This window comes from Martes martes, assembly GCF_963455335.1.
Source record: "Martes martes genome assembly, chromosome: 7".
Taxonomy (NCBI): Eukaryota; Metazoa; Chordata; class Mammalia; order Carnivora; family Mustelidae; genus Martes; species Martes martes.
In genome coordinates, this window is record NC_137894.1 from 30,204,999 (window position 1) to 30,225,173 (window position 20,175).

The 20,175-nt window shown below is 42.3% G+C and overlaps 1 protein-coding gene across 3 annotated transcripts in view; it reads left to right on the forward strand.

Annotated features, from left to right (window-relative positions):
* SIN3A (SIN3 transcription regulator family member A) overlaps positions 1-19,804 on the forward strand; it is a 67,889-nt gene extending 48,085 nt beyond the window's left edge. For all 3 annotated transcript variants that reach the window (XM_080808735.1, XM_080808737.1, XM_080808736.1), the window contains exons 17-21: positions 2,311-2,484; positions 7,801-7,893; positions 8,795-8,889; positions 15,906-16,113; positions 18,278-19,804. In XM_080808735.1, the coding sequence (XP_080664861.1) occupies positions 2,311-2,484; positions 7,801-7,893; positions 8,795-8,889; positions 15,906-16,113; positions 18,278-18,508 (801 nt within the window). In that variant the 3' untranslated portion in view covers positions 18,509-19,804. The remainder of the gene's footprint in view (positions 1-2,310; positions 2,485-7,800; positions 7,894-8,794; positions 8,890-15,905; positions 16,114-18,277) is intronic.
* Positions 19,805-20,175: the final 371 nt, after the last annotated feature.

Here is a 20,175-nt window from a genome sequence, read left to right on the forward strand (position 1 = left end):
TGGACATTTGGCCATGTACTCAAGGCTTCTCCAGCCCCCTGGGGCTTTGACTTGCCATGGCGGTGCCTCTGGCCCCAGCATTGCTTGACCTTTCCATCTAGATGCTCGTCTGTAAAAAGTCTACCAAACACATTCATGGTGTCATTTCAAATTACAAAGAGGGAGAATCTCAGCAGCCTAGCTTGGGAGTGTGAGCTCTCCATTTGTCCCTGATTTTATAGGCCTGCCCTTTTCAAAGATTCTAGGAGGGGCCAGATAGCCAAGAAGAGGGTGTGGATGGGGAGTCAGTGACATGGTCTTTTTCAGCAAGAAGGTCTTAACCAGAAGTGTCTACGAGGTATGGACCATGCTTTAGATATACTTTTTTTTTTTACACTGCCTACCCCCCAACAGTGTATCTTAAGCTACTTCCTATGTTATCAGGTTATCATAGGCATTATTTTATTGGCCACCTGAGAGCCTATTGTGTGGACTAATTATAATGTAACCATTTCTAGTTGGTGGCCTTTCTACCACTGTCAGATCAGTCACCCTTCTGACCTTGTACTGTGTCCATTTATCTACAAATACACATACTTGTCATTTAAGACTTTTTTAAATGTTAAAAATAAGTAGTTGTCATAGTTACTAGCACTTCAAAAAGGATGTATCTTCCTAAAAATAGAATGGCTTAGTGGTTTTTGAGAATTTTAAAGTAAAATAGACAAATTGATATTGCAGTTAACATTTTGCTTTCTTCTTGTATATGTTTTTTCACATTCTCTGGCATTTTTTTATGAGTGAAGTTTCATTTGAGGGAATTTTTATTCCACAATAGAAATACAGTCATGGGCGGCGCCTGAGTGGCTCAGTGGGTTAAAGCCTCTGCCTTCGGCTCAGGTCATGATCCCAGGGTTCTGGGATCGAGCCCCACATTGGGCTCTGTGCTCAGCAGGGAGCCTGCTTCCTTCCTCTCTCTCTGCCTGCCTCTCTGCCTACTTGTGACCTCTGTCAAATAAATAAATACTATCTTTAAAAAAAAAATATATATATATATATATGTATATGTATATATATATAGTCATGACCTGTGAAAATGGAAACTCTAAACGGTTAAACATTCTAATCATCAGATAGTTTAAGAACAGAGTCATGGGGCGCCTGGGTGGCTCAGTTGCTTAAGCGTCTGCCTTCGGCTCAGGTCGTGATCTCAGGTTCCTGGGATCGAGTCCCACATCGGGCTCCTTGTTTGGCAGAGAGCCTGCTTCTCCCTCTGCCTGCTGCACCCCCTGCTTGTGCTCACTCTCTCCCTCTGACAAATAAAATCTTTAGGAAAAAAAAAAAGAACAACATATTCTCAATAATTACCAACAGTCAGTAGTGATTGACCTTTGTTGAAATTGAGTCAATTAACATTTATAATTTAAGTACTATATTTTTTATTTGATGTAGAAAAATAAGTAATGTATTAGAAAGAATATTGGCCTAGGGGTCAGGAAGCTTGAAATTAGTCCTAACTCTGTTCCTTCAGCTGAGAACCCCTGGGTAAGTGATTCAGCAACTGATTCTTGAATACCTAGTGAGTGTCAGACTTTGTACTCAGGCTGAGAATATAGAGAGGGATCTTGCTTTCATGGTTCTCCACAGCCCCTGTCCTCACCTTGGCACACAGTGAGTGTTCTCATCTAAAATGGAAATTTGTCTCCTGGGTAATAGGGCACCCCCTTCAGCCTCTTTCCTAGGGTAGTTGTGTAGATCAAATGAGAATGAGAGTGAAAGCAAATTGTAAATGGTGAAGAACCACCATAAAAACAGGAATCCATGAGAATTTTCTTTCATGTGAAATTGTTTTACAGTTCCTTAGAACTTGAAATAAGCAGCACAGTAATATGAGCTGCTTATGCTTTTGCCTTTTTTTTTTTTTTTTTTTTTTGGCAAAGATTTTATTTATTTGACAGAGCACAAGCGGAGGGAGAGGGAAAAGCAGGCTCCCCACTGAGCAGGGAACTCCACATGGGACTTGATCCTAGGACCCTGGGATCATGACCTGAACCTAACATAGACACGAAAGCGACTGAGCTACCTAGGTGCCCCAGTTTTGCGTTTAAATAGATAGGAAAGCTTTACTCAAGGACCAGTGATACTGTTGAAGATTTAGGCTTAGTTATTCTCCAAGAATATGAAATACAGGTTTTGTGTGTTTAATTTCCTAAAGTAACCAACCAAAAAAACTTTCTGAGCTGAGTGATGAACTGTCAAAGGAAGATTGACTGTATGAAAGGGAGAAATATTTTCTTGGTTCACTGATGACTTGCCTTTGCTTGATTCCAGCTGCAGCACATCGTGAGTGATGAAATCTGTGTGCAGGTGACTGACCTTTACCTGGCAGAAAACAATAATGGGGCCACAGGAGGCCAGCTGAACACGCAGACGTCCAGGAGTCTTTTGGAGTCAACATACCAGCGGAAGGCTGAGCAACTCATGTCAGATGAGAATTGCTTTAAGGTGAGAGTTACTCATGTACCCCAGGACCGTGCTGGTGACTGTATAAGTTGTTGAAACGATCTCCATCAGAAATCAAAGCCATATCAGGATGCTTTGATGCAGTGATGGCACTCCTGGAACTTATTAGAGTTCCTCTGAGCTCACTGGAGGGAATGAAAAACATGGAGAAGTGGAAGTAAATTCTCCCATGGACGATCTGTTACTTTCCTATCTTTTAAAAAGTTGTTATATATGATTTTTACAATTTTGTATTCTGTCCTTTTCTCTCTGAATATTTTTAGTAGTATAATGCTTTGTAAATATTATAATGCTTTGTTTAAAAATGTTAGTACAGAAGGGCACCTGGCTGGTGCATTTGGAAGAGCGTATAACTTTTGATCTCAGGGTCATGAGTTCGAGCCCCACATTAGGAGTAGAGACCACCAAAAAAAATTAAATAAATAAATATGCTAATACACATAATCCATGATCCTTGTAGAAAAGATAGGAAATGCAGAGAAAAGGGGAAATCATCACCTGTAGTGTTTCGCAGAAATAATTACTGATGACATTTGTAGACTTTTCTGTGCTTCTATTGGATTTGAAAGAGAGTATACTGGGCCGGATGATCTGCAACTAATTTTGCTCACTTAGCAACACCTCGGTCTTCATCTTTTCCTGACTGTTTTATGGAGGATTATGACTATCTTGCTGGGCATTTAGGTTGTTTCCGTTTTCCACCGTTATCGCACTGTTGTTGCTAGATAATAAATAGTTAATCATACGTTACAAAAAATTATATATATATTATATATAATTATATATATTAGATTTATATAAAATTATAAAAATACTGCATCAGGTGAAAGGAAATAAAACTATGTGTACTGTGACTACAGAGATGTAATGAACAAAACTTTTATGTATTTACATAAGAAGGGCACGTTCCAGGGGCCCAGAATAAGGTTTGTAGTTGGCGGAGCAGAGAGAGTTAACATCTCCTTACTGGGTGTGTTCCTTGACTGATCCGACCCCAGATCGTCCACTTGTTGTCTGCTTCTACTTTCAGCTGTTTCTGAAGTTTCTAATCCATCACCTGTACTCTTCGCAGGACAGAGGACATTTCCTAAGCTTTTCAGGGTTGTTTTTTTTTTCTTACTCAGAGTTTTAAACCTATAAATGTTTGTTAGAAGTTCAGTGTGTGTTGTTTCGTGGGGAGCAGAATTACCATCCCCAAGCACAGTGACTTAACAATGGATTACATTGTGCGGTGAATGCCTGTGAAGGAATGGATAGACTCACCCTATGGATAAGAATAGTTTTCAGAGTAGCAGATGGAATAGCAGAAACAAAGGCTTAGTACCAAAAAAATTATGTCAGCGATCCTTTAAAATGTTCATGTGGAGAATAAAATTTGATATGATTAACATTAAGCATAAGCAGCCCTTCAGATCCCCTGCCCAACCCTGAGCCCCAGCCTCCTCTCCATTTTGTTTCTCTGTACATTGTACACTGCTTTTTAAGAACTCAGCCACGTTTGGCTCTCTGTATCCATTCAGACCCTGTTCTGTGCCTTTACATACATACGTGTATATATATGAAATAAATGACATTAGGCTATATATTCTACATTGTGGTTTTTTCACTTAGTATGGCTTAGAATTTCTCTGTTTTGGTTTATATAGACCGAGCTCATTTTTTAAACTGCTTTGTTGTACTTAAGAGTAAAAATGTACCATAATTTAAAAATGTACCATAGGTTTAAAAACAGTCATTCTTGGGACACCTGGATGGCTCAGTTGATTAAGGACCTGACTCTTGATTTCAGCTCAGGTCATGATCTTGGGGTTGTGAGATTGAGTCCCATATCTGTCTCAGACTCAGTGCGGAGTCTGCTTGAGATTCTCTCTCTCCCTCTGCCTTCCCTATGCTCACCCTTTTTCTCTGTCTCTCAGATAAATAAAATCTTAAAAAAAAAAAATTATTCCCTTCAGGGTGAACATTGAAACAATTTCCATTTTTTACGTTCTCATATAGTGCTATATCCTACTGCTTTTTATCCTGGTGCACATATGTTAGAATTTGAGGTAGAGACCAAGAAATGAAATCACTGGGTCAAAGGATGTGCGTATTTTACATTTTAAATAACTAACTAAATATATATATATATTCTTTCAGTTTTTTTTTTAAGTAGGCTCCACACCCAATGTGGGGCATGAACTCAGGACCCTGAGATCACAAGTTGCACACTCCACCAACTGAGCCGGCCAAGTATCCCTGAATGTTATATTATTTTATTTTATTTTTAAAAGATTTTATTTATTCATTTGACAGAGAGAGAAAAAGAGAGAGGGTATACAAGGAGGGGAAGCAGGAGAGGGAGAAGCAGGCTTCCTGCTTAGCAGGGAGCCCAGTGTGAGGCTCAATCCCAGGGCCCTGGGATCATGACCTGAGCTGAGGGCAGATGCTTAACGACTGAGCAACCCAGGCATCCCTGAATGTTACATTTTAATGGAGAATGCCATTTCACTCTCTCCAGCCACAGACTATATATACTAGCGTACCCGTCTTATCTTTTCTTAAAGATTTTATGTATGTATGTATGTATGTATTTTGAGAGAGCACATGAGTGGTGGCAAGGGCAGAGGGAGAGAGAGAGAGTCTTTTTTTTTTTTTTAAGATTTATTTATTTGTCAGAGAGAGAGAGAGAGAGAGAGAGCAAGTGTGCATAAGCAGAGGTGAGGAGGAAAGGGAGAAGCAGACTCCCCGCCAAGCAGGGAGCCCGGTGTGGGACTCGATCCCAGGACCCTGAGATCATGACCTGACCCGAAGGCAGATGCCCAACCAACCGAGCCACCCAAGCATCCTGAAGAGAAACTTATTTTTTTTTTTTAAGATTTTATTTATTTATTTGACAGACGGAGATCACAAGCAAGGCAGAGAAGCAGGCAGAGAGAGAGGAGGAAGCAGGCTCCCTGCTGAGCAGAGAGCCTGATTCGGGGCTGGATCCTAAGACCCTGGGATCATGACCTGAGCCGAAGGCAGAGGCTTTAACCCACTGAGCCACCCAGGTGCCCCATGGAGAGAAATTCTTAAGCAGGCTCCATGCTCAGCCCGAGCCCAGTGGAGGGCTTGATTTCACGACCCTGAGATCATGACCTGAGCGAAATCCGGAGCCCGATGCTCAACTGACTGAGCCACCTAGGCTCCCCTAGGGTGTACTTCCGTAAGAGCATTCATTTCCCCATCTTTGGTTAACACTGGGTTATCAAACTTCTTTATTTTGGCCATTTGGGTAGCTAGAAAATTACATTATTCTGATTCGGATTTCCCTGTTCTCTGCCACTGCCCATTTCTGCTTCCTTTTCTGTATATTGCTTATTCATATCCTTCACCCTGTGTTTGGGAAGGGTGTTTGGTTCTTTTTATGTACTTTTAAAAATAGGGTTTTCTCTGGGGCGCCTGGGTGGCTCAGTGGATTAAAAGCCTCTGCCTTCGGCTCAGGTCATGATCCCAGGGTCCTGGGATTGAGCCCTGCATCAGGCTCTAAGCTCTTGGGGATGCAGTTAAGTTCAATTTTAAGTAGAGAGGAGACCGTCTTCTCAGTATCACTTTAATTTGATTTCCTTAATTTTTATTTTCTTAAGCAGTAGGATACATCTTGACACTCTAGGTCATCCTGGATTGGGTGGGGAAAAGCAAACTCCTAGGGACAGTTTTGAAAGTAACTGTATTTGTATTTATGTTGCATGTATTACGTTCTTGTCATGTTTTACATTTTACTAGCAGGTAGGAATTTTTAAAGCTTCCCTGGAAGAATACTGGGAACCAGAACTGGCTTCTGGTCCTATTTACTTATTGACTGTGTGGCCTTGAGAAGTGAGAACTCTAAATTTTTTCCTGTGTAAAATGCAGAAGGTTGAAATAGATGATTCTCAAGCCTTCTTGTAAGCTTTGATCTCCATGTGATTCGGACAGTGGTCTTATCTGCAGTAAGCTGTTAGGATAAGGGCATTGAAAATCTTGGGATTCTGACAGGGGTAGTCCCATGTGCCACCACCATTTGATAGTTCTTTTATGCAAAGCATGACTTGTTTTTGCCTCTAATCAGTGTACTGCCTTTTTTTTTTTTTTTTTGAAGATTTTATTTATTTATTTGACAGACAAAGATCACAAGTTGGCAGAGAGGCAGGCGGGGGTGGGGGAAGCAGGCTCCCCGCTGAGCTTAGACCGCCCCTCCAATGCGGGGCTCCATCCCCAGGACCCTGAGACCATGACCTGAGCTGAAGGCAGAGGCTCAACCCACTGAGCCACCGAGGTGCCCCGGTGTGTTGCTTTTAAATACAAATTTTTTTTAAAAATCATACAAATGTTAGAACTCAGAATTTTAAGAACTTTTAATATGATTGATAACCGTTACAGCAGATAACTTTGTTAATATGTTGATGCTTTGTGTTCCTTAGGCCACAGTGTGTATGATGGCTTGGGTAGTCTTTTTATTTTATTTTATTTTTAAATAATCTGTGCATCTAATGTGGGGCTCAAACTTGAAGTCCAGAGATCGACTGTCACATGCTCTACAACTGAGCCAGCCCCCTTGGGTAGTAATCTTTATGGCAGTAGAATTGATTGCTGCTCTCTGTTGGGTTTGATGTTTTCCACTTCACTTTAGTTTAAGAAGTTTCTCTTTTGGAGCACCTGGGTGGCTAGTGGGTTGGGGCCTCGGCCTTCGGCTCAGGTCATGGTCCCAGGGTCCTGGGATCGAGCCCCGCATCAGGCTCTCTGCTCAGCAGGGAGCTTGCTTCCCCCCTCTCTCTGCCTGCCTCTCTGCCTATTTGTGATCTCTGTCTGTCAGATAAATAAATAAAATCTTTAAAAAAAAAAAAAAAGTTTCTCTTTCCTTCCTCCTTTCCTTTCCTTCCCTTCTCTTTTTTCTTTCATACTATTGGCTTAACATTTTTTTGTATTAAGTTCCAGAAATGAGGGTATCTGGTAAAATGGCGTTGACATTTTATGGTCCTGGCTTTATGTCATATTTCTTTCCACTGAACAAAGTTAAGTTTGAAACACTCTTACATTGATTATTGCTCAGTTAATACAGGAGGTGTGAGACATGAAATCGTACTTTTTGCTCTAGCCTTTCATTGCGCTGGTAGCAAGATTGGACTTTGGCCTTTTTTATCACCTGCTTCCTAAACTTCGAAGTGCATGCCTCATCTCTTCAATTAGAGTGAAGCTTTATAGCTTTATTGCCTCCCAACCTCCCAACCCTTCGTAGCTAGGTTATAGTTTTGGAGGAGATGGTCTTTTGTTTACATCCTGGTTTCTTATTTGCAGCTTATGTTTATTCAGAGCCAGGGCCAGGTTCAGCTGACCATTGAGCTCCTGGACACAGAAGAGGAGAACTCGGATGACCCTGTAGAAGCAGAGGTATGGACAAGTATATTGCAGAAACTGTGTGCTTAGAGAGCCATCCTATCCCGAGACTGCCTCGTGATGGTCTTTTAGAGGGTCAGGACAGCCTCAGTCAGGCCTGTTACAGGTCAGAACCTGATGCTTCAAGTACAGGCCATTACAGCCATGTATGTATTCAGCGGAAGGGAAGGGCTGCCTAGTGGTAGGTACTTAGGGTTGATGGCCATCTCTCTTAACCATCAGTAAAGCCATCTCTCAGGACATCTCATGGTTGGCACCTTTCCTGTTTTTCTTGTAAAGTATAAGAAACAACAGATGAGGTCGTTGGCCAGTATCATGTTGATTTTGTGTCATGTTTACTCTTCATTGGGATTGATGAAGCCAAGATTTCTCGGCCCCACAGAGTGGTTACCATAGCCTGGCCTAGCAGGTAAAGTTAACGAGAGACGCAAGCCCTGTGTGTGATGTTGAGGGGCCATGGAAGGGAGGTTGTTGTTCTGTGGGAATATTGGCTCCTGGTTGCCAGATCTTTAAAAAAAAATTTTTTTGAGATGCCAGAAATCCAGATTTTAATGTGAAAGATACTGATTTTCAGACATTTGCCACTGTATGTTTTATTCTTTAACAAAACCGTCTGTGGGGAAATAAAATTTGTCAGTGAGCCAGTTTCTACCCATTTACAACTTCTGGTAACTTTTAAAGTATCTCGGACAAACTTTGGGTTTTGTTCCATAACAGGAATTTAAAGCTGGCTGTCAATACCAAGTAACGGCATGTCATTATGGAAAGATCTTTTTGATGTTAAAATTTAAGGGTTTCTGACAATTTAGTCCTAGAATTTGCTAGACTACCTGAGGAGGATGGAGTCTGGTGTTTGTACTCTCTCTCCACCCCCATCTTGTGTTTATAACCCTAGCGCTGGTCAGACTATGTGGAGCGATACATGAATTCTGATACTACCTCTCCTGAGCTTCGTGAGCACCTGGCACGGAAACCAGTATTTCTCCCAAGGTGAGTGAACTGAGACTTGCACAGGGATGAGGAACACAAAGTTAAATGACTTTCAGATCCTTGGTTTTCGCTTACTCAGTTCGTTGTTCTGTCTGCTGATCAGCAAGGACACTGAGGACACTAATTCAAGCCTTCTATGGCTGTTCATGCGTGAGCTTACCTGCAGCATGTGCCCCAAGGCATCAGAGAAGTGAGAGCTTTCGAGAATCAGTGGTAACTTTCCTGGGTTGGATAGGAGTGTGTGTCGGTCTCCAAATCTTGATGATTCATGAGGAATCCTCACAGGACTCAGCATGTAGTTGTACTCACAGTGATGACTTGTTACAGCGAAAGAGCTAAATCAGCATGGGGGAAAGGTGTGTGTGACAAAGTCGGAGGAAACCGGGTGCAAGCTTCCAGGAGCTGTCTTCCATTGCAGCCGCACGGGACGCAACAAATGACAGTATGTTCAAAACTCTGTCTACCAGGGAAGCTCATTAGGAGATTCAGTGCCGGGTTTTTTATTGGGTGATAGTCATGTAGGCACTGTCTGCCTAGCATATACCAAAATTCCAGACTCCCAGAAAGCAGTTTTTCAGATGAAACCACATATTTCTGTGAACAGTTTAGGTACATTGAGCCTCTTTTAATGCTTAGGGAATGGTGGAAACTCGCAAAATCCAAGATTCCAGAACCCAGCTAAGTGACAACCTTGACAGCGGTCTTACCAAAAATAATAAGATAGTGAGGAATAAATGTAACTGAAGAGGTGAAAGACCTGTACTCTGGAAACTATAAAACACTGATGATAAAAATTAAAGAAGACAAAGAAATGGAAATATATTCCATGCTCATGGATTGGAAGCAGAAATATTGTAATGTTTACGCTACCCAGTGCAGTGACGCAATACCTACCAATAAACCACCAGGATTCTTTACAAAGCTAGAGCAAATAATCCTAAAATTTGTATGGAACCACAGAAGACCCTGAATAGCCAAATCTTGAAAAAGAAAAGCAAAGCTGGAGGCATCATAACTCTGGACTTGTTATGTTATAAAGCTGTAGTAATCAAAACAGTATGGTACTGGCACAAAAGTAGACACGTAGATCAATAGAACAGAATAGAAAACTGACCACGATTTATGTGGTCAGTTAATCTTTGACAAAACAAGAAAGATTATCCAATGGGAATAAGACAGTCTCTTCAACAAATGGTGTTGGGAAAACTGGTCAGCTATATGCAAAAGAATGAAACTGGACCACTTGTATACCATATACAAAAATAAATTCAAAATGGGTTTTAAAGACCTACATGGTGAGACCTGGAACCATAAAAATCCTAGAGCATAGGCAGTAATTTCTTTGGCATCGGCTGTAGCAACATTTTTCTAGATAAGTTTCCTGAGGTAAGGGAAACATAAATTCTTGGGACTATATCAAAATAAAAAGCTCTGCACAGCAAAGGAAATAATCAACAAAGCTAAAAGGCAACCTACAGAATGGGAGAAGATTTTTATTTTTAAATTTTTTTTATTAACATATAATGTATTATTAGTATGTTATTAGCCCCAGGGGTACGGGTCTGTGAATTGTCAGGCTTACATACTTCACAGCACTCACCATAGCACATATCCTCCCCAATGTCCATAACCCAACCACCCTCTCCCTACCCCCTCCCCCCAGCAACCCTCAGTTTGTTTCGTGAGATTAAGAGTCTCTTATGGATTTCTCCCTCCCGATCCCATCTTGTTTCATTTTTCCTTCCCTACCCCCTATAACCCCCCGCCCTGCCTCTCAAATTCCTATATCAGAGAGATCATATGATAGTTGTCTTTCTCTGATTGACTTATTTCGCTAAGCATGATATCCTCTAGTTCCATCCCCGTCGTCGCAAATGGCAAAATTTCATTTCTTTTGATGGCTGCATAGTATTCCATTGTATATATATACCACATCTTCTTTATGCATTCATCTGTTGATGGATATCTAGGTTCTTTCCATAGTTTGACTATTTTGGACATTGCTGCTATAAACATTCGGGTGCACTTGCCCCTTCGGATCACTACATTTGTGTCTTTGGGGTAAATACCTAGTAGTGCAATTGCTGGGTCGTAGGGTAGCTCTATTTTCAACTTTTTGAGGAACCTCCATGCTGTTTTGGGAGAAGATATTTGCAAATGATGTATCTGATAAAGAGTTAGTATCCAAAATATGTAAAGTACTTACACAACTCAACACCCCCCAAAACCAAATAATCCAATTAAAAATGGGCAGGAGGCACCTGGATGGCTCAGTACGTAAAGCGTCTGACTCTTGATTTCGGCTCAGGTCATGATCATAGGGTCATGAGATCAAGCCCTGTGTCTGGCTCCACACTTAGCAGGGAGTCTCCTTTGAGATTTTCTCTCCTTCTGCCCTCCCCCTACCACGACACATGGGTGCACTGGCTTGCTCGGTCTTCCTCTCTCTCTCAAATCTTAAAAAAAAAAAAAAAAAAAAGATAGGCAGAAGACATGAACAGACATTGCTCCAGAGAAGACCTGTAGGTTGCCGACAGGTAACACGAAAAGGTGCTTAACATCACTGATCATCAGGGAAATGCAAATCCGAACTACAATAAGACATTGCCTTAACACCTGTCAGAATGGCTAACATCAAAAACACAAGAAACATCATGCTGGCAAGGATGTGGAGAAAAAGGAACCCTCCTGCACTGTTGGTGGGAATGCAAACTGGTGCAGCCACTGTGGAAGACAGTATGGAGATTCCTCAGAAAGTTAAAAATAGAACTACCCTATGATTCAGCAGTTGCACTCCTGGGAATTTACCCCATATTATCCAAAAAGGTCAGAGGGCTACATGCACCCTTATGTTTAGAGCAGCATTGTCTCTAATAATCAAGATACAGAAGTAGCCTAAGTGTCCATCGATAGATGAATGGATAAAGAAGATGGGGTGTAATATACAATGGAATATTACTCAGCCATAAGAAGCAATGAAATCTTGGCATTTGCAACAACATGGGTGTAAGTAGAGAGTATTCTAGAGTTTTATGCCAAGTGAAGTAAGTCAGAGAAAAATAAGTACCATATGATATCACTCATACATGGAATTGAAGAAACCAGACACAGGGAAAGGAAGAGACAAGCCAAGAAACAGATTCGTTTAACTATAGAGAACAAACTGATGGTCACCAGAGGTGGGGGGGTTGTGACATAGTGATGGGGATTAAGGAGGGCACTTGTCACGATGAGCACTGGGTGATGTCTGGAAGTGTTGAATCACTATATTGTATACTTGCGACTAATACAACACTGTGTAGTTAACTATACTAGAATTACATTTTTAAAAAATAATGAAGTAGAGCTTTCTTTTGAAGATAGTAGAAAGAACCCATAAAAGATAGCAGTCTTAGGTCTGCTATATTCACTTCACAGAATTTTAAAAACGTCCTCCCTATTTATGGGCAGTGTATTGTTGGTCCTGTGAGGATGAAAATGGAGTTGCAGAAGTAGAAAAAAGGTTGTGCTATAGTAGAGTAGCTTTCTTCCTTCCCAGAAGCTCAGAATTGAAATCCCAGGTCTTAGGTTTCCAGAAAGGTATTATCCCAATACAGATGGTCCCCCACTTAGGATAGTTGGACTTAAATGATTTTTGGACTTTACAATGATACAAAAGCAAGACACACTCACTAGAAGCCATTTTGAATTTGGAATTGGGTCTTTTCCCAGGCTAGCGATCTGTGGTGCAGTCCTCTTGCGATGCTGGGCAGGGGCTGCAGCTCCCAATCAGCCTCAGGAGCACGAGGGGCAAGAACTGACATGCTTAGCACCGTGCTCTGCCCATACAGCCACTTTATTTGCATATTCCAGGCAGTAGTCAATAAATTACGTGACATATGCAGCACTTTATTATAAAATAGGCTTTGTGGTAGAGGATGTTGACCAGTAGTAGGCTAAAGTGTGTTCTGAGCACTTTGAAGTGGGCTAGCCTAGGCTGTGATGCTCATTCAGTAGGTGAGGGATAAAATGCACTTTTGACTTAAAATATTTTCAACTTCTCATCGGGCTGTAACCCCTAAGTCAAGGAGGATCTGTGTTGTTATTATTATTAGACTGAGTTCTAATCAGAACATGGAAAAGGGGGGTGTGAGCCAAAAGGGTCCTGCCAGCCTCTTCATTCCTTGATTCATTCGGCACACGTGGAGCAGCTGTTCTGTGCCAGGCCTCTCTTCAAACAGGCTTAGTCTCTAGAGTTATGGAGTAGTACAATAAGCATACCGTGTGTTTCTCACCACATTGGCCAAGTTTTTAAAAGATTTATAACCTGTGCTGTAGAGGGTGTGGGCTAGGAAAGCACTTTCATATTTTGTGGGGAAAATATAAATTGATACCATCATTCTGGGGCCAGGGCAATAAAAATGTATGGGAACTTTACCTTATAACTTTGGTTTCTAATAATTTGCCTACAGCTATTGGAACTGAGGTTCTCAGTCTTTTTGGCCTTGAGATCCCTTACATTTTTAGAGACTGAATATTTCAAAAAGATTTTGTTTATGTAGGTTATATCAGGTAACACTTTTTTTGAAGATTTAATTATTTACAGGAAGGGGGAGTGCATGAACGGGGGGGGGGGAATAGGGAGAGGAAGAGACTCTCAAGCAGACTCCCCGCTGAGTATGGAGCCCCAGCCCTGGTCTCCCGGCTCCATCCCATGACCCTTAGTCATGACCTGAGCCAAAACCAAGTAGTCCCACACTCAACCGACTGAGCCACTCAGGTGCCCCTTCATTGTTCTTTTTTTTAAAAAATAGCTGCCAGTACTCCAGGGTGGTTAGTCCGTTGTTCCTTCAGGTAAAAATAGTGACCCATTTCCCATTTGGGCAGTGCTTTGGCACACGAGGGTGCCGTATGTATAGATCCCATTTTACCACACAGCATATTAAAAGGATGTATACTAAGGGGCTAGGATTTGACAAAATATGTTTACTGCTTCATCAAGGATTTTTTTTTTTTTAAAGCTTTAGATTTATTTTTTAGGCATACCTAGGTTGCTCAGTTGGTTACACGTCTGCCTTCCACTCAGGGTCGTGGGATCGAGTCCCGCATCAGGCTCCCTGCTCAGCAAGGGGCCTGCTTCTCCCTCTGCCTGCTGCTCCCCCTGCTTGTGCTCTCTCTCTCTGGCAAATAAGTAAATAAAGTCTTTAAAAAAAAAAAAAGATTTTTTTATTTGAGAGAGAGAGCAGCGGGGAGGAGCTGAAGCAGAGGGAGAGAGAAACTTAAACAGACTCTACTGATTCACCCTGAGATCATGACCTGAGCTGAAACCAAGAGTTGAACACTTAACTGACTGAGCCACCCAGGCATCCACATGATGCACATTCTTTTTTTTTTTTTTTAAAGATTTTATTTATTTATTTGACAGAGAGATCACAAGTAGGCAGAGAGGCAGGCAGAGAGAGAGGGGAAACCAGGCTCCCCACTGAGCAGACAGCCCGATGCGGGGCTCGATCCCAGGGCCCTGAGATCATGACCTGAGCCGAAGGCAGAGGCTTTAACCCACTGAGCCACCCAGGCGCCCCCATCATGTACATTCTTAAGTGAAACCAGCTTTCCTCATTTTTTTTTAAAGATTTTCTTAGAGAATGAATATTCCGGAAAGTTTTTAATGTGGATTTTATCAGGTAACATATTTTAAAGGTTTATTTATTTAGAGAGAGAGGGAGAGCATGAGCAGGGCAAGGAGCAGGGGAGAAGCAGACTCCTCGCTGAGCAGGGAGCCCAACTGGGGGCTCAATCACCAGGACCCTGCGATCATGACGTTAGCCAAGGGCAGATGCTTAACTGACTGAGCCACACAGGCGCCCTCAGCTTTTTTTAATTGCCAGAACACGGCCTGAGAAGAATATAAAGGTTTCTAAGGACATTTTGGTGCCACCAGCATTTTTATTCACCATTACTTTTGCCCTGCCAGTGTAAATGTTAATATAGGAAAAAAAGTTTTTTATATATGTTTCAGTATTTTTATGTTTTAGTATTATTATGAAAATAGTAGATCTCCTGAAAAGGGTTTTGGGGGCCCCCAAGGGTCCTTGGACCAAAGAACTGCAGGCCTACAGAAATACATGTATACCAGATACTCACTGAAGCAATGTTTGTTGCCATAGCAAAGTGTTAGCAACAGTGTAACTGTCTGGCTGACAAGCTTTCTTCTGCTTGCTTTTGGAGAGAATTCAGCTTTAAATACCTTCCAGGGCATCCATTCATGTGAATTGTCCTCTTAACTGTATATATAAGATACAGGAGTTAGGTACCATCTTTGGGGGGAATTGAAAAAATAGGCATTCGAATAATCATCTTTGCTCCGTGGTTCAGGTGAGGAGCCCTTACTGGTTCCTATAAAGGGATGGTTCAGTTAAGGCAGCAGTTCAAGAGAAGTGACGAATCTTTGGTGAAATGAAAGAAATCTTCGCATTAAGTGAAAAACGGAGAATAATAAAATATATAGTATGATCTTTAGTCTTCAAAAACATCCCAAAGCAGAACTATAGTGAGTGATTATGTATGTGAATTCCGAGAGGCTTAGGAGGTTTAAAATCAAAACTGCTCTCAGTGCCTACCTCTCCTGGGGCATGTGGGATTCAGAGAATCTGGGGTAGGAGAGGTTGAAGATTTCTGCCTTTTATTCTGTGTATCTCTGCATTTGAAACTTTTTTTTTATTTAAACAATGAAACCATTGGAGAGAGAGAGGTAGAGTTAATATATATAACTAAGTTTAGAGTGTGTGTGTGTGTATACACACTAAAAGTATATATAAAGTATATATATTTTTAAAAATATAAAAGTATATGTAACTAAATAGTGTGTGTATATATATGTGTGTGTGTATATATATATGTATGTATATATCTGGTTATGTAACTAAAATTATGACAAGTGCTATAAAGGCGTAAGACAAGGAGGACCCCTTTGAGGGGACTCATGGGAAGTTGCATCTGGGCGAGCTCTGATCCTGTAGGACTTCTTTGCTCCGTAGGAATCTGAGGCGAATCCGGAAATGTCAGCGTGGTCGAGAACAGCAGGAAAAGGAAGGGAAGGAAGGAAACAGCAAGAAGACCATGGAGAATGTGGATAGCCTGGATAAACTGGAGTGTAGATTCAAGCTGAACTCCTACAAGATGGTGTACGTGATCAAGTCAGAGGACTACATGTATCGGAGAACAGCCTTGCTCCGGGCTCATCAGGTAAGAACCAGTCGTGGACTGTCTCCTCGCCGTTCCTCCCCAGCTGGGCCCAGGGCTACCGCAGGGTCCTGGTTGTTTCTCTCCCTTTCTGAGAACCACCGCTTGTTGTGAGTGGTGAGTTGTTGAGTAAGCAGGTGTATCAGTCTGTTAAGGATGTCAGAGTGAAGGTCCGCAGACCGTGTGCCTCAAACAACAGAAATTTATTGTCCTACAGTTCTGGAGGCTAAAAGTCAAAAATTGACGTGTGGCAGAGTTGGTTCAAACCAGGGCTGGGAGGGAGACTCTTTCCCATGCCCTCATCTGCTTCACACAGCATTGTTTCCCTGTGTGCCTATGTCCAGTGTCCCCCTTTCAGGGCCTGGTCATACTGGACTCTAGGTCCACCTTCCTGTCATCTGACTGCATCTTAACTGATTACATCTGCAACAACTTTATTTCTAAGTTAGGTCACAATCTGAGGGACTGACAGGAGGACTTCAACACAGTGATTTGCAGGGGACACAGTTCAACCCACAGCAGCCAGTGGCACCTCAGCAAAGCTCCTCCCAGCTTTGGCATTTCACGTGGTATTGCTTATGAATTCTGTCTGTTCTTGCATGCTGTCCCAATTGTGAAAGCTTTCTGGTATAGTTTTGGAGCAGGATTGTGCCGGGCCCTGGGGCACAGCCATGAAGTAGAGCATATGAAATGGTGTGATACGCACAATAAAGGAGAGAAACTAAGTGAGGCGATTGTGGGTAGCTGGCATGCAGGCCCCGTTTGTGTGGGGGCAGACTTCCCTTAGGAGGTGACCCTTGAGGTTGGAACAGGGACCAGGATGCAGCTTGGTGAGGAGTTGAGGGTTAGTGCTTTCTAGATGAAGGAAACCAGCAAATGCAATGCCGGAAGGGAGGAAAGGACTCGGCATGTGTGAGAAACTAGAAGCATCAGCGTGGCTTGAGCCAGAGGGAGGGTGGGCAGAGACATCATCACTAGTCTCGTAGACCATGGTTTGGATTTTGTTTGCAGTACATGGGGACGTTGTTGACAGGATGGCTTGCACTGCTGTTCATCCCAGTGGGGATGATTTGGGGCATGAAGTTGGAAAGGCAGAGAATGCTCAAAAGACTGCTCTTGTCCAAGTGAGATGTGACGGTGACCCGGGCTAGCAGGGTGGCAGTGGAATTGTAAGAATAAGATCAGAGGTACAATTTGGGTATAGAGTTGTCAGGATGTGGTAATGATCAGATAGATGTGAGTGGGTAAGAGAAAGGAGAACATCAAAGATGATGCCTGGTCTTGTTTTGTTTTTGGTTTTGTTTGTTTCTGCTTGAGAAAATGGGCAGTTTAGGGGCATAATCTGTTGATAGGAAGGGAGTTGGGGGCACATCAAGCACTGTGTTTTGGACTGGTGAGGTATGAAAGGACTAGAGGTCATTCAAGTGGGAGAAGTTGGATGGGTGTTTTAATAGATTTCCCTCATGACGCTGTGTGTTGTGGGTCTGGTGCAGATTATTCCAGGAGCTGGGTAGCACCGAATTCATCTTGGAATCCCTACTCTGCCTCACACATAGGCATCGGTAAATATTTGGTGGCTGGGTAGGTAGGAACATATACCTCCCCTGGAGATCTGCTGTGCCCCATTCCCTGCTGGGCAGGGCAGGGTAATACTGTGAAGGGAAAGCAGGTTTTAAGCCCTTTGCCTTACGCCGTCTTACTTAGAAGTGGATTGTCATGCTGACAGAAGGACCTCATAGCTGCAACTCATTGTGTCTCATTCAGGTACATTAGAGGCATCTGGGCTGCTAGTTTAAAAATTCAGATTGATGAAAACGAGGAAATCTGTATTTTTATCAGGTTCCCTAGTTGATACTAATGAATGCTAAAAATGAGAACTACTGAGCTCGTTCTGCTAAGACCCTCTGTCGACATTTCTTTAGGGGCTTTATGGGCTCCAACTCTGCACCTGCTCTGTGTTCTTAGTCTCTTTTCAATTTTCTTCTTTAAACAGAGACTCCTAACTAACCAGTAGTATCAAAGGCTTGACCGCACATCTTTTCCCCTGCTACTTTAGGAGAAAATTAGGCTTTGTATTTGAAGAGGGTTTTTTTTTTTGTTTTATTTATTTGTTTGTTTGTTTGTTTTTTGTCTTAGTTCACGGTTTTTTTCTTGTTCTCTTTCGCAGTCCCATGAGCGTGTAAGCAAGCGGCTACATCAGAGGTTCCAGGCCTGGGTGGACAAATGGACCAAGGAGCACGTGCCCCGTGAGATGGCAGCAGAGACCAGCAAGTGGCTCATGGGTGAGGGGCTGGAGGGCCTGGTGCCCTGTACCACCACCTGTGACACAGAGACCCTGCACTTTGTAAGCATAAATAAGTACCGTGTCAAATACGGCGCAGCGTTCAAAGCCCCATAACCACAGAGCCGGAGCAGGTAACTGAGGGGGTGTGTGTGGGGAGCGCACGCACTCACGCACACTGAAGAAACAAGGAAGATGCCTTTCAAGCCTCACTGGGCCTCTCTGGGACATGGCCACCTGATCAGTGTGTGGCTGGTGCAACCTGGCACCAAGTGGGCTGCATAGAAGGAACGTGGATACCATACGAAGCCGGAGCTGGAACTTTTCCCAAGGGGTTTGGGGTGTTAGCCTGCCCTGGAGGGGAAGGAAATCCGTGCAAGCACAGAGACGCGCAGCTCGCTTGCACACACCAGCAGAGCTAAGACTGGAGTCTCCTGGGGCCTGACCTTCGATGAAGGAGCCAGACGCTGTTCACACCTTGACTGGATGGGCGTGCACTGACAGACTGGGGAAGGACTCACCGCTCAGATGGATTGTAACTCTGATGGTCACTGCTCCTCTCCTCCCCCCAAAAGGAAAAAAAACTGGATTTGATTTTTTTTTTCTTTTTCTTTTTCTTCCTGGTCACTCGAGCACATCTAGATCACCCATTAGATTTTATCTGGGACCTGCAGTTTGGCTTTGGGATTGATCATCTTGTGGGTTTTTCCTGACGAATCCCTCGCTGCCCACCCTTTACACTCTCCTCTGGTTCTCAACCTCAGCAAGTTCAAATCCGTCGTCCTTTTTAGCTCCCGTGGAACTGTTTTGTACCTGCTTCTTTACTAGTCTACCCTAGTGCCATCCACCAGCTTTACTCTCTGACACACACACATACACACACACACACACACACACAATTTTAACTTGGTTTTTCTTTTTCTTTTTTTTGTAAATAATGTACATACTGTCGATTTTTTATTAAAAGAAATATGCTTTGATGTGCTAGCATAACTGCTCTAGCTTCTTGTGTACCATAGTTCTATGTGGCTCAGATTTAGTACCTGTGAACAGATGTACAAGACATTTATTACACTTTTTACCAAAGGGAGTTACCGTTGTAGTACTTTTGTGTAAAACTTGTCTCCCCCTTGCCCCAACTTTTTTTTTTTCCCTTTCATTTTTTTCTTTTTTTCTTTTCTTTCTTCTTCTTTTTTTTTGTAAATAAATAAAGCTTGGTTCTTACTTAAGGAATGAACTCTCAACCCAAGTCCCTTGTCCTCACCAGAGAACTACTGTGGAACAGGGATTTGGGCTTCAGTTCCTTACCCTCAGCACAAACGAGAATTTGCTTTAAATAGTTAGCAGTTCATTGCACTTGTCTCAAATCAAAATACTCCAAATTTTTAAAATAGAATACTTCATTCTTTTGGTACATGTTTTTCTCCTTATTTCAACTGTTTGGAAATATTTTCTATTTGGGCAGTTGTCTGGCTATTTAGTTTGCATTTCTGTGTTGTTTTTCTTATCCTTAATTGGAAATGGGGGTGAACGACTTAAATACCAAAGCAGTATTTGAAGGAAATGCGTACAAGGCATGTGGTATAAATGGGGTTGGGAGAGAGATTTGCTACGTTATTAGCAACTGCAAATGGAATATATATTTTTTTTTAATTACATAAATTTAGACTGGTAGACCAGACATTTAAACTGAGTGAGTAGGAGTTTTATAGGTCTTCAGCCTGGAGTTTCTGAACAAAGACCAACTGAACCCCTCCCAGTACTCTGGTAGATTTATTCTCCAT